General features: G+C 50.0%; 1 protein-coding gene across 1 annotated transcript in view; it reads left to right on the top strand.

Annotated features, from left to right (window-relative positions):
• Positions 1–14,149, top strand: part of arhgap9 (Rho GTPase activating protein 9) — a 61,195-nt gene that overhangs the window by 31,360 nt on the left and 15,686 nt on the right. The window contains exons 8-11 of the mRNA XM_080780620.1: positions 2,062–2,163; positions 3,592–3,690; positions 12,571–12,632; positions 12,814–12,901. Of these exons, the coding sequence (XP_080636746.1) occupies positions 2,062–2,163; positions 3,592–3,690; positions 12,571–12,632; positions 12,814–12,901 (351 nt within the window). The remainder of the gene's footprint in view (positions 1–2,061; positions 2,164–3,591; positions 3,691–12,570; positions 12,633–12,813; positions 12,902–14,149) is intronic.

Here is a 14,149-nt window from a genome sequence, read left to right as displayed (position 1 = left end):
TTAATGCTAATCCTCGTGAAACATTAGGAGGGGAATTTATTGAAAGTAGGTTACAGGGATTTTGGAAAAGGTAAATATTATGTCCTGTGAATATGTCGTATAGGGACGGCGGGTGAAGTTCTGCATGCATGAATATTGTGCATGCATGTACAGTATATGTGCAGTATCGGTGCACCTGCGCCGACCTGTTTCTCTACCAATCAACCGTCACTGGGTTAAGTGGAGCGCAATCATTTAAACTTCACAACAGCCTGTCATTATGTCTACGAAACAGGCATGGCAAAACAGTCCATAATCTTTTTGCAGTTTTAACCCTAGCGTCCCTGACTGTTTTGGCATGCCATAACACTGTAATAGGTGAACATTTAAGCACAAATAGCAGGTCTAAGCAGTGTGCTGTGAGCTTGTAGATCGGCTATCGAAAAGGGAAGGGACCAAGTATAGACACTAGAGGAGCACACATACAGTATAACTTGGCGAAGATGCGTTAAGGTTGGCGGACATGTGTTAAGGTTGGCGGACATGTGTTGCTCCGTGCTTGCAGTTATGGTTAGGTTAGGGGTTGAGGTAGGTTGTCGTTGTCGGACCAATGACTGGTCGGAACTTAGTACTGCACATTATTTTGAGCTGAGAACAGCATGGTCCGGAGACGGAGAGACACTTTAAATCCATAATATGGTTAGAAATATACCTCTTGTTTGCTTCTCCACCTGTGATTGAAATGAAAACAAAATCTGAACATAATCTGTCTGTCCACTCATGTCACAGTATATGCTTTGCTAATGGCATGCCAGGGCAATGAAGTGACAGTAGTTTATACATCCATTTTATAGAGCATGTAGTGCTGTTGCTGCTCCAATGCAATATTCATTATGTGAAACACCTGTGGCTTTGAAACAGCACTGAAGCAAGAGCCAGAATCAAACTGTTGGTGGAGTCAGAGCTACTGCTCAAGGCTCATTTTTATATACGTTATCATCACGTGAACATCACGTGACCGTTTGAGCAAGTGTTGCATGACAAAATGATAATTACATATTCTGTTCTCCTGGTTCGTGGTGAGGGACAACCACAGTTAACCATGTCAGCCACGACTACAGGCAGTGTAGAGGAAATGAGAGGGAGAAAAAAAAGAAGCCTCTTGAGAAATTCATGGTGAATCTTTGACTTGTGCATTGCTTTCCGCTCATGCTGCGCTGCAGTCACAGAGCAGCAGAAGAACATGGCAAAACACTAGTTGTCGGCAGAGATTATTGCACCCTGTCCGTCATTCCGTTCGTCTGTCCGTCTGTCTTGTGTCGGTCTGTCTGTGAGCAGCAAATATCCGGCACTGTTTTCCCTGATTGCAGTGAAAGTGTGCATGTACACTCTCTGATTGCCAGAGCAGAACATCAGCCCCATATTTTTCAGATCTAATTCTCAGCCTGTTATAGCACCACCACAAGGCCGATTTCTGCAACACACATGTTTTTTTGCGACCGCATGTCGCATTTACTATGAAGACCTGCATCTCCCGTCCGTCAGTTAGTTACCTCATCAAATCCTGTACATTCAAAACGCGCTCCATATATGGCCATTACAGAATTCATTCCTGTTGATCTGACCCCCCATGCCAAAGTGCCAGCACTCACCCAGCAGTCTGCCGTCTGCCGTCACCCAGGCGGGTGTGCCGTCACCCAGGCGGGTGCATGCACGCGACCTTGCCCTAAAGGGCGAGGTCGTGATTTACTGGTGATATTACTCCCACAGATTTTATCCATACGTCACGCAAATCGGTACACAGTATCTAGTCTATACAGTATACAATGACAATGACAATTTTGAGATATTTGTACCGTACTTTACTTGATGTACAAGTTCACAATACGTTTCAACTTACTTTCAAAAGGTTTTTTTACATTCTGCACAATGATTACTTTTACTTTATCAAGTGCATTTTTATGCCATTAAGTACATTTTGAAATACGAACTTTTACTTGTACAGAGTTCTATTTGGCAGTGTTGATACTACGGTATTTGTCCCTAACTGACGTTTCACTGTGACTTTGCTCCCTTGCACAGAGCATGCAGCGTGCTGTATCTTCGGACACACTGGCCAGCCAGCACTGTGGCAGGCAGCAGCTCAGCCACTCCCAGTCCATGATCCTGCCGGAGAATGGCATGGTATGGCCTCCATTATACATGTATTAGTCTTGGTATAGCCTACATTATACTTGTATTAGTCTTGGTATAGCTTACATTATACATGTATTAGTCTTGGTATAGCCTACATTATACATGTATTAGTCTTGGTATAGCCTACATTATACATGTATTAGTCTTGCGTTGCCAGACGGTTGCCTCTCGCAATTTTCAAATGCTTATCTTAGTTATCATACAATCTGGAACGCATGAGTAAGTGAAAAAACGGAAGTGAAGCCTTCTCCCCACTTCTGTTTTGTTGAGGCAGGGGCGGGAACCCCTTTTGGTGTTAGCATTATGTTATGCTTTAGCTATTGAAAAATAGCAGATCTACAAGCTCATAGCGCGCCACCGAGTGGCACGCTATGAGCTTTATATATACGAGTAAGACGCGCAAACGCAGCTCGTACATATTTGGGTTTTGGACGTATAGCTGCTTTGGGGACTCCTTATATGGTTATGGCTGAGTCATGGTGATGTAACAGCGGGACAGACACTTGCATCAATCACAAACAAATCACTCAGCTCCATATATGGGCACAAAAGCGGGACAGACAGACAAACAGACACACAGACAGACAGACAGACAGACAGACAGACATGATCTGCTAGGTCTCATAGTAAGTGCTCACTGAATTCGCAATAATATATTTGTGAACCGAAATGGCTTCCAGATGCATTTGGGGATGTGTAGTTCCAGACTCTATATAGCATTCTGAGATTGTGTAATAGTTGTCTGGCGACGCAAGACTATGAATTGAAATGCATATATTGACTGACATGCATAAACATCTGCACAGTATATGCCGCTGCACACATTTATTCAAATCAGACTTTTCATAAAGCTATTCAGTTATACAAAAGTATATAAGTGTAATAAAAGTAAGCGTTACGAAGTGAATTACCGACTCCCCAACTAAATTGGGGAGAAAGAAATATATAGATTTTTTTAAATAGTTCATGAAGAAAACTACAGTAATTCTATAGTAATGAAACATGTCCATCATTATTAGTATCAACTGTATGTTTCAACTGTTAGCCGGCATCAATCAAATGTTTATTTCACTCAACAGTACCTTTCAACTGTTAGCCAGTATCCATCAACAGTTCATTTCACTCATCGATATCGTTTCAACTGGTCGCCAGTATCTTTCAACTTTTAGCACGTTTAAACGGTCTATCTCACTCAACGGTGTCTTTCAACTCTTTCGTTTTGCTCAGCAGTACATCTTTCATCTCATTATTTCATTCAATTGTGTTTTCAATGGTTATTTCCCTTTAACCGTTAACGTGTACACATATCACACACACACGCGCGCACACACACACACACACACACACACACACACACCCGCACACACACGCACTCAACGTCATGCATCCAAAATGACTGTGTTCTACTTCCTCTAGTTGGTCCAGCAGTGCAGGGACTGCTCCTATGTGACAAACATCATAGTGGAGCCTCCTTCTCCTGCCGACAGCTCCCCAGACAGTGACGGCTGCACGCCGGTGAGACTCTCCTTCTTCTATAGCGCCTTCACGGCATTATACCGTGATCAGTGTGAGAGATACAGTATTGTGTGCACAGCGGTAGTGCTTCTCCACCTGATTCGAGTCAAGGGCCGCCAAATTGATGTGTATTTAGCCGCGGACCCACATCTGAAAATGCTTTGTATACCAGCGACCCCCAGAAGAGAAGATTAGTGTAGAAGTTCTAAATTATAAAAAAAAAAAGAATAATAATAAAACAAGACTGAATCAGTCATAATTGGCAGCTGCTGCAGCAAGCTCTCGTTTATGGACATCTATAATCAGTGTGTCTGCCACAGCCTCTGCCTCAGCTCACGGCCTCACGTTGCGGCGTTTTAATTTTATGCCGTTCAGACTATGCTTAGGCTTAGAGGCAGCCAATCATGAAAGAGTGTCCACTACGGTCGCTATACTACGGTCGCTACTAGAGGCATGTGCAAATGTTGTCCAGGCGCTTTTCAAGCAGCTGCCAAAAATAGCATATAAGTATTTAAGCTCACAGCGCATATATATTGTGGGAGGTCGGGTGGGAAATACAACTCAGAGTGCAGTTTCAGGGGTTAGACACACGATGGCGCCCCTTGCTTTATTTCTCCAACAGGTTCAAACAAAGTCAGTTTTCACAAACAGAACTCAGACAGTAATATTCTTTGCATGAGGTCCCGGCTCCGAGGCGGGAGTCGTCACTGCAGAGGATGAGAGGGGATGTTAGCATACGGTCAGAGCACAAGGTAAGTACAAAGTTGGGGCCTGAGACACCCGGTCTAGGCAGTCTACCAACTGGACCTTTGTATAACTCTTTCTCTTCTTCTTTTCCAGGTTCCAGAGGAGGCCAGGAGGCTCCCCCGGAGGTAGGTAAGGGGGTGCGTATCTTTCTCTATCCACAAGGCACAGAAGAGTACTTTAGAGTAGAAGTACTCGGATACGGGGTGGTGAGTAATTAGAGTAAAAGTACTTGGTATGGTACCGGGCGGGGATGGTACGGAGGGCCCCTTAGGCTCGGCCAACAGGAAGATACACAAGCATTTATATTCTTATTTCTCTCTATCTACTGGGTGGCCGTGTCGGTACGACAACGGCAGTCAGGGGGTTAACACAAAGTAAGCGCTCTAGTTTCTAACGGTCTTCTTTCACCGGGCCTGGCGGCGCAAGCCAACTTAAAGTCTCTTCAAGGGTGAAATAAACATAACACGGGCCTGTCTTCTTTCACAGGGTGTACGTGACACTTTATCTAGAGCCTGCTAGCTTCCATTAGTCTCTACGGGGTTATCTTCATTCAACAATCTTCAGTGTACAACACCACGGTGACACTCTTCATTCACAGTCTTCATTTAGCATCGACAGGGTGACTTCCTTCATTCACAATCTTCGTTATTATCCTTAGCTGCTCATTTGCCACTATGAGTGCCTCTTCTTAATAACACGGGTGATAGATAGTGAACGGTTTGTCTTACTGCGACCTTATGGAGCTGTGGGGCTGCCGTTTCCATACGGGGGTCCCGTCTTCCGCACTCGTCCCCGATACGAGCCAGGTGGGTCTCCAGTATGCATGCGGCTCTCCGTGTATACTTGTCTATGGGGGGCACACGCTCCTGCGTGTGCTTCCAGCCCCACTCCTACAAGCCTGGTGATGTGAGAATATAAGAGAGCAATTGAGTGGTGATACAAACAATCAAACAATAAACATAGTCCATACGTGAGAGTCCATAAGTGAGAGGAGTGTGGACTTACCATCCAACGCCGAGTGGACGGCATATGCTGCGCGAGCGTCTGTGTGTAGCAGGGATCTGATACTGCTAGGTGCGCCGGCTGTTTATAAAGGGCGCGGCTGACAGGCTGCGGCTGTCCTTAATTGCTAACCAGGGCGGCGGCCGGAATGAGGCGCAGCTGATTTAGAATTGCTCTGGGATAATACACTGAGTCTATGACCCGGCCATGGGCGTGCCTGGTTGTCATGGTAACTCGCCCCTCCCCCTGAGGTGAGACCTGACAGACTCCACACACTCCCCCCCTAAGTTTCTTGCTACCGCAAGGAGCTTGACTACTTCCCTCGTCTTCGTACAGTCTTGAGAGCGCGTCCGCGTGTTTCATCTTGGTCCCGGGCCGGTGCTCTATCTCGAACTTGTAGCTCTGGAGCTCGACGAACCAGCGGGTGACACGGTCGTTGCGGTCTTTGTTCGCCGCCATCCACTTGAGTGGCGCGTGGTCGGTCACGAGGGTGAACTGTCTGCCCCATAAGTAGTACCGGAGGTGATGGATGGCCCATTTCACGGCCAGGCACTCCTTCTCGACAGTGGAGTAGTTACGCTCGTGCTTCAGCAGCTTCCTGCTGATGTACAGTACGGGATGCTCATCTCCGTCTAGCGGCTGGGACAGGACAGCGCCGACCCCGGTGTTGGACGCATCCGTGGCGAGGATGAAGGGCCTTGTGAAGTCCGGCGCCACGAGCACCGGCTCGCTGCACAGGGCGGTCTTCAACGTGCGGAAGGCTTCGTCCGCCTCGTCCGTCCACTGGACGTGGTGGGGAAGGTTCTTCTTGGTCAAGTCGTGGAGGGGGGCCGCGATCGTGGCGAAGTTCTGGACGAACTTCTGGTAATAGGCGATCAGGCCGAGGAAGGACTTGACCTGCTTCTTGGTCACCGGGCGTGGCCAGGTCTGGATCTTCTCCACCTTCCTCGTCTGTGGTCGGATGCACCCTCGGCCGATGGTGTAGCCGAGGTAGTCCGTCTCGGTCCAACCAATGCGGCACTTCTTTGCGTTGGCGGTCAGGCCGGCCGCCCGTAGGGTGGCTAGGACTGTGTCGACCCGCTCCAGGTGCTGTCCCCAGGTGGCGCTGTGGATGATTACATCGTCCAGGTAGGCCGCCGCGAAGGCCTGGTGGGGTCGCAGTATCCGGTCCATCAGCCGTTGGAACGTGGCGGGGGCCCCGTGTACTCCGAAGGGCATCACTCGGTACTGGAAGAGTCCATCGGGAGTGATGAAGGCCGTCTTCTGCTTGGCTCTCTCCGTGAGGGGAACCTGCCAGTACCCTTTAGTCAGGTCGAGGGTACTGATGAACCGGGCGGGCCCCAGCCGGTCAATCAGCTCATCGACGCGGGCCATGGGATACGCGTCGAACACGGAGATCTCATTTAACTTCCGGAAATCATTGCAGAAGCGGAGTGTGCCGTCGGGTTTGGGGACAATCACGATCGGGCTCGACCAGGCACTGTGGGACTCCTCGATGACCCCCAGCTCGAGCATCTTCTGGACCTCTTCTCTGATTGCCTTCCTTCGTGCCTCCGGGATCCGGTACGGCCGTAGTCTCACTACCTGGCCGTTAGGGGTGTCGATGTCATGCTTTAGCACGGAGGTGTGGCCCGGTAACTCTGAGAATACGTCGCGGTTCCGATCGAGTAGCTCCCGCAAGTCCTGTGTCTGCTGGGGCGTCAGATCCTCACCAAGGGCCACGGCCGGGGCCTGCGGGGAGACAAAGGTTACTAAAGCGGGTAGGGGCACTTCCTCCGGCGTATGCCACCGTTTCAGTATGTTCACGTGGTAGATCTGGTGTCCGCGTCTTCTACCTGGCTGACTCACCCGGTAGTTCACGTCTCCTTTCCTCTCTACGACTTCATATGGGCCCTTCCATCGGGCCAGGAACTTACATTCGCTGGTGGGGACCAACACCAGCACTTTATCGCCGGGGGCGAACTCTCGGATCTTGGCACCCTTATTGTAGGTGCGCGCCTGGGCCGTCTGGGCTGCGGCCATGTGCTCTCTTACGATGGGCCAGATGCGTTTGGCGCGCTCCTGGAGCGCGTCGACGTGTTCGATGACGCTGCGGAGGGGGGACGGCTGGCTCTCCCAGGCTTCTTTAGCCAGGTCGAGGAGGCCACGCGGTTTCCTCCCGTACAGGAGCTCAAAGGGCGAAAACCCGGTTGACGCTTGGGGTACTTCGCGAATGGCGAAGAGTACAAACGGGATGAGGCGGTCCCAGTCTTTGGCGTCCTCTTCCGTGACGCGTTTTAACATTTTCTTTAGCGTTTGGTTGAACCGTTCGACCAAACCATCCGTCTCAGGGTGGTAGGCGGAGGTCCGTATACGCTTGACCTTCAGCCATTTATACAGGGATGCTAGGACTCTGGACATGAAGCACGTGCCCTGGTCGGTCAGGATTTCGTCCGCTATGCCGACGTGGCTGAATAGCATCAGCAGCTCGTGGGCGATGGCCCGGGCGTTGGCGGTGCGGAGGGGGATGGCCTCCGGATAGCGCGTCGCATAATCCATGATGACTAGGATGTACCGGTGGCCCCGGGCGGACTTAGGGAGGGGTCCGACAATATCCATGGCGATACGGGAGAACGGTACATCGATAATTGGCATTGGAATTAGGGGGCTATGGGGCACGCCGCGGGGGGCGGTTAGCTGACACTCGGCACAGGAGCGGCAAAACTCCTCAATGGCCTTCTTAACGCCTGGCCAATAGAAGCGGGCGGCGACCCGGTCGTAAGTCTTTTGTACGGCCAGGTGGGCCCCTAACTGGTGGGAGTGGGCGAGATACATTACTCGGGACACATACGGTTTGGGGACGAGTAATTGTTCGACGACCTCCCCAGCGGGGTCCTTGCAAGCGCGGTACAGCAAGTCGTGTTGGACGAAGAAGTGTGGGAAAGGTTTCTCACTCACCCCCGGGTTCAGCTTCCCGTCGACGGCCACGACGTTCCGCCTGGCGCCAGCCAGGTTGGGGTCGGCCCACTGAGCGGTGGCGAACGATCCTTGCCGCCGGGGGGGCGGCGCGTCTATTCTGGGGAACTCTAGGAAGGGGTCTTCACCGAGGGCCGGCGTGTCGTCTGCGTCGGAGGCCTCCGCTTCTTCCGGCCCGGGTTCTGGCTGGGGACTTCCTCGGCCGCTGCTGGTGGACGAGGTCCCGTCTTCGCGGAGGGCGGGGCAGGCGACGAGGGGTACGCTACTTCGGCGGCGTCGGCGGCGCCGCGTCCTGGGGGGCCCTCGTCGTCCCGGGTTCCAGTATTTCTCGAACAGCGGACAGTCCGTTCCGATCAAGAGGGGGACGGGGAGTTCGGGGACCACTCCGGCGGCGACCAACGCGGAGCCACGGGGGGTCTGTACGGTCACGTGAGCGACGGGGTACCGCCGGACATCTCCGTGGACACACGTGACCGGGATGGTGGGTCCATTGGTGGCGGAGGCGAGGTCACCCCGGACCAGCGTCACCACGCTGCCTGAGTCCAGCAAGGCATGGGTGTCGGTCCCATCAACCCGGGCGGGGAGGGTGGTCTGTCGTCGGCTCTCACTTCCGGTGTGGAGGCAGGGGCGGGGCCCTCTCATGCTGTCCGCGGAGGGCATGGAGACATCGGGGCCGGGGGGCCGCTCTGGGCAGGCCCAGGACAGGTGGTCCTCCCGATTACCGACGTAGCACCTGCGGATCCGCGGGCTGCGGTCGGGGGGGCCGGAGGCACGGGGCCGGACCGGGGCCGGCGGGGTCGGCGGGGCTGGTCGGCGTCGGTCTCGGCGGTCGTCTGTCTTGGGGACGGCGTCGCTCTTGGTCTGGCGGAGCATATCCGAGCAGACGTGGTGGTTCTCCAGGAGGGCGATCAGGGCGTCCACGGATGTGGGGCTGACTCGGGCAACATATTTCTTGGCGTCGGATGGCAGGGCACGGACACACCGGTCTATGACTAATCTCTCAATCCACGGGGTCTCTCCGCCCGTGGTCAGCCAGCTCTGCGTCAGGCGGTAGAGGTCGGCGACCTGAGCGCGAGGGGGCTGGGCCTGCTGATAGGCCCACCTGTGGTACCGCTGGGCCCGGGCGGGCAGGCTGTAGCCGAGGGTGGACAAGATGGCGGCCTTCAGCGTCTCGTAGTCTCGAGCGTCTCTGGCGGGAAGGTCCCGACATGCGCGTTGAGCCTCTCCCGAGAGGTAGGGCGCCAGTATGCCGGCCCAGTCGGCGGCGGGCCACTGCTCGCGGTCGGCGGTGCGTTCGAAGAGTTCGAGGTACGCCTCGATGTCATCCTCGGGGGTCTGCTTGGAGAGGACGGCGTTGGGGGTCCTAGGGACATCACCGTGTCGGTCTAGCCTGCGGACAACTTCACGCACAGCGTTCTGTAGTTCAGTCTGACTTCGGAGAAGGGCGGCCAATTCGGGGCTGGCCATGTTTAGGCGGTGGTTGAGATCAGATGAATACCCACATTCTCCACCATATGTGGGAGGTCGGGTGGGAAATACAACTCAGAGTGCAGTTTCAGGGGTTAGACACACGATGGCGCCCCTTGCTTTATTTCTCCAACAGGTTCAAACAAAGTCAGTTTTCACAAACAGAACTCAGACAGTAATATTCTTTGCATGAGGTCCCGGCTCCGAGGCGGGAGTCGTCACTGCAGAGGATGAGAGGGGATGTTAGCATACGGTCAGAGCACAAGGTAAGTACAAAGTTGGGGCCTGAGACACCCGGTCTAGGCAGTCTACCAACTGGACCTTTGTATAACTCTTTCTCTTCTTCTTTTCCAGGTTCCAGAGGAGGCCAGGAGGCTCCCCCGGAGGTAGGTAAGGGGGTGCGTATCTTTCTCTATCCACAAGGCACAGAAGAGTACTTTAGAGTAGAAGTACTCGGATACGGGGTGGTGAGTAATTAGAGTAAAAGTACTTGGTATGGTACCGGGCGGGGATGGTACGGAGGGCCCCTTAGGCTCGGCCAACAGGAAGATACACAAGCATTTATATTCTTATTTCTCTCTATCTACTGGGTGGCCGTGTCGGTACGACAACGGCAGTCAGGGGGTTAACACAAAGTAAGCGCTCTAGTTTCTAACGGTCTTCTTTCACCGGGCCTGGCGGCGCAAGCCAACTTAAAGTCTCTTCAAGGGTGAAATAAACATAACACGGGCCTGTCTTCTTTCACAGGGTGTACGTGACACTTTATCTAGAGCCTGCTAGCTTCCATTAGTCTCTACGGGGTTATCTTCATTCAACAATCTTCAGTGTACAACACCACGGTGACACTCTTCATTCACAGTCTTCATTTAGCATCGACAGGGTGACTTCCTTCATTCACAATCTTCGTTATTATCCTTAGCTGCTCATTTGCCACTATGAGTGCCTCTTCTTAATAACACGGGTGATAGATAGTGAACGGTTTGTCTTACTGCGACCTTATGGAGCTGTGGGGCTGCCGTTTCCATACGGGGGTCCCGTCTTCCGCACTCGTCCCCGATACGAGCCAGGTGGGTCTCCAGTATGCATGCGGCTCTCCGTGTATACTTGTCTATGGGGGGCACACGCTCCTGCGTGTGCTTCCAGCCCCACTCCTACAAGCCTGGTGATGTGAGAATATAAGAGAGCAATTGAGTGGTGATACAAACAATCAAACAATAAACATAGTCCATACGTGAGAGTCCATAAGTGAGAGGAGTGTGGACTTACCATCCAACGCCGAGTGGACGGCATATGCTGCGCGAGCGTCTGTGTGTAGCAGGGATCTGATACTGCTAGGTGCGCCGGCTGTTTATAAAGGGCGCGGCTGACAGGCTGCGGCTGTCCTTAATTGCTAACCAGGGCGGCGGCCGGAATGAGGCGCAGCTGATTTAGAATTGCTCTGGGATAATACACTGAGTCTATGACCCGGCCATGGGCGTGCCTGGTTGTCATGGTAACTCGCCCCTCCCCCTGAGGTGAGACCTGACAGACTCCACAATATATATCAGTGAACTTAACTAAAAACAAATCTAATGAAGTCTAGAAAGAATAAAATATATTATGTATTAAACAATATATTTCCCGAGTTGCTTCATATTCCTCTTCACCAGCATGTCTGTACTGTAGTGCTGTCTCCTATTCAGCAAACATGCTGCTGTTAATTGCTTGGTAAATTATGATGTGGCACATTACTCTCTCTCTAAAAAAAAAAGGTTAATCTCTATTGTATCCATTATCTTTAGATATCGTAACTATGCATTCCCTTTGTGTTTAGTTACTTTGAACTGTGATCTCCCTCACAGTGGATGGTTTCAGACTGAGCAGCCACGTCTCCTGCTATTTTACAAATGATGCAAGTGCAACAGTCAAACAATAGGCTTGCTCAGGATTCAGTGCTGTGCTTGACTTTGCAGTAGCATTCACACACCTATATCATTTTAATATGCACTAGTATCAAGTCAACCAGCATACACATCAGTGTCATGGGATTAAAAACAGTGCTGAAATCAGGCTTATTTGTTATGAATACAAACAGAAATCCCATGTAACTATTTAAAGTCCATTTTCAGTATCTGCCATACCTGGCTGAGATGTATACTATCTACAGTAGGGGTGTAAGAGTTCATTAATTAGTTAATAGCAGATGTACAAGCTCACAGCCCCTTGTGTTGCGACAGGATGTGAGCATGTAGATCAGCAGATTTTGTTATTTGTGTGTGACACCGCTGCAGGTATAAAGGGCTTTAAGGGCGTAATCAGACTAATCGATTTAGTTGATTATAAAAATAAATTCTTATTTCAATGATAATATGTAAAAATCACACTCGTCTGAAACGAGGGGTGCCCACTGTATTTATATCGGCCACATGACGTCTTGTGTTGTCAGTCAGTACCCTAAACAAACATTAAAGTCCATAGACTTGTCTGGGGAAACAATTTACAGTGCTCTAAACAAACATTAAATATGACATACTCTTCAAAAGCCATGCATTGGAGGGGATAGCGCCCCTCAGAAATGTAAAAGTATTATGCAAAAGAATTGCGCTTCTTGAATATTCATTAAAGCTGATCGCTACAATAATCACAAAGAAGATGATCAATAGTTGCAACCCTAATCTAGGGCAAACCTAATGAAAGTGAGACAGTTAACCACCGTATACACTCCCTCAGGAGCTGGAGAAGGCTGGACTCTTGAACAAGACCAAGATCGCTGAAGGTGGCAGGAAACTGAGGTAAGAAGACATCTGTGAAATGATGTGTAGTGTTTCACGACACTTATGTGTGTTGTACTTATTACTATATATTATATATTAGTATTATATATTACTATATTGTAGTTTTATATGGGGGTGCAATGGGGGGGCTTTATTTGGCTGAATTCCTGAAGGTATTCTTTTGTTTGTTGGATTGAAGGAAAAACTGGAATCCGTCCTGGGTGGTGTTAGTAGGGAACAGCCTGGTTTTCTTCAAAGATCCCAAATCACAGACCCCTTCCAGCTGGGTAAGAGCTACTGTACAGTGTACACAATAACACAACCACGTTCTCTATGACTCTCTGCACTTCTCTGTACCAATGTGAGCCAGGCTAACTTGATTTAGAAACATTTTAGGTTAACCAATTGTTAAAAACACAAATGATAATCCTACATTTTGAATAATTTTTTTTACCGTAACCATTTAAACCAGGGCCCCCAAGGGGTGTGTCTATATTCAGTAGGCCTACTCTCAACGCATAGTGTTGCAAGTTGCGACACGTACAATGTGAGCGTGTAGATTTCCTATTCGCTAAATGTTTGCCTATTTCTGCCGAATGTTCACTTATTACTTGCCTGAAACGGAACAGTTTTTTTCCCCAGTATCTATAAGATCTAGAATAAATGAATTGAGTTAATCATTTACAATGTCATAGAGTCCTCTGCTATGTTTGCATTCATACTTCTTGATTTGTTTGTTTTCTTGTGCTACTGCTGATGCTGCACATTGGCTTTCTGTAGCAGGATGCCACAGGCTGTGTAACTGTCAAATGGCACTGCTAAGAAGTTATTCAATTTACTGTAGGGACATTATACGAATTTGGACAAGCCAGACCCTTACGGGAGCCGGTTTTAGTGGGCAGCCCTTCGCTGAATGGGTTAAGAGGCCGTCCGGGAAGTTCGTTCTACCCATGGCTTGCCCATTCTATGTTTTAATTGTCCCCGCTTTTATTATTATTATTATTATTATTATTATTATTATTGAATTGTCCCAGCCTAGTATTCAGCGTCTCAACGGGTTGCTTGATGAATATGAGAACATTCGTGCCTTTCTATAGGCATGTCGGAGATGCAATTATCCCAACCCAGAGAGAGAGAGATCAAGTCTTTGCAGTCTGTGCATGTTGCTCATAGAATTAAAATTTTGCAGATACCGGTACATGAGCTATGCATATTCACAGCCGTGGTCACGCTGACTCACTCATAATGGCCCGCTCGGCGAACAGATTCATGAATCTGACGAAATGAAAAAAGAAGATGCATTTTAATTACGCTGTTTTGAGCCTCGGCTCTTCTTGAGGTCAAACTCAGAAGAGCCGGTGCTCGGGACGTCGTCATCAAAATGTATCGGAGCATGTGAGTGAGTGGGTTATGCCATTTTTCCTATTATCCCAACCAACTGGTGATTTGCATATTCTATCCGTTTTTTATTAAACCTGATGAAACATAATGCATGTGCATGTTTTTGTCCTTGCGCTTCACGGAAGTGAAGTGAT

The sequence above is a fragment of the Protomyctophum bolini genome, assembly GCF_963924005.1.
Source record: "Protomyctophum bolini genome assembly, chromosome: 2".
In the NCBI taxonomy this organism is placed as follows: domain Eukaryota; kingdom Metazoa; phylum Chordata; class Actinopteri; order Myctophiformes; family Myctophidae; genus Protomyctophum; species Protomyctophum bolini.
Note: the sequence above shows the minus strand (reverse complement) of the source record. Positions and strands in the feature narration are given on the sequence as shown.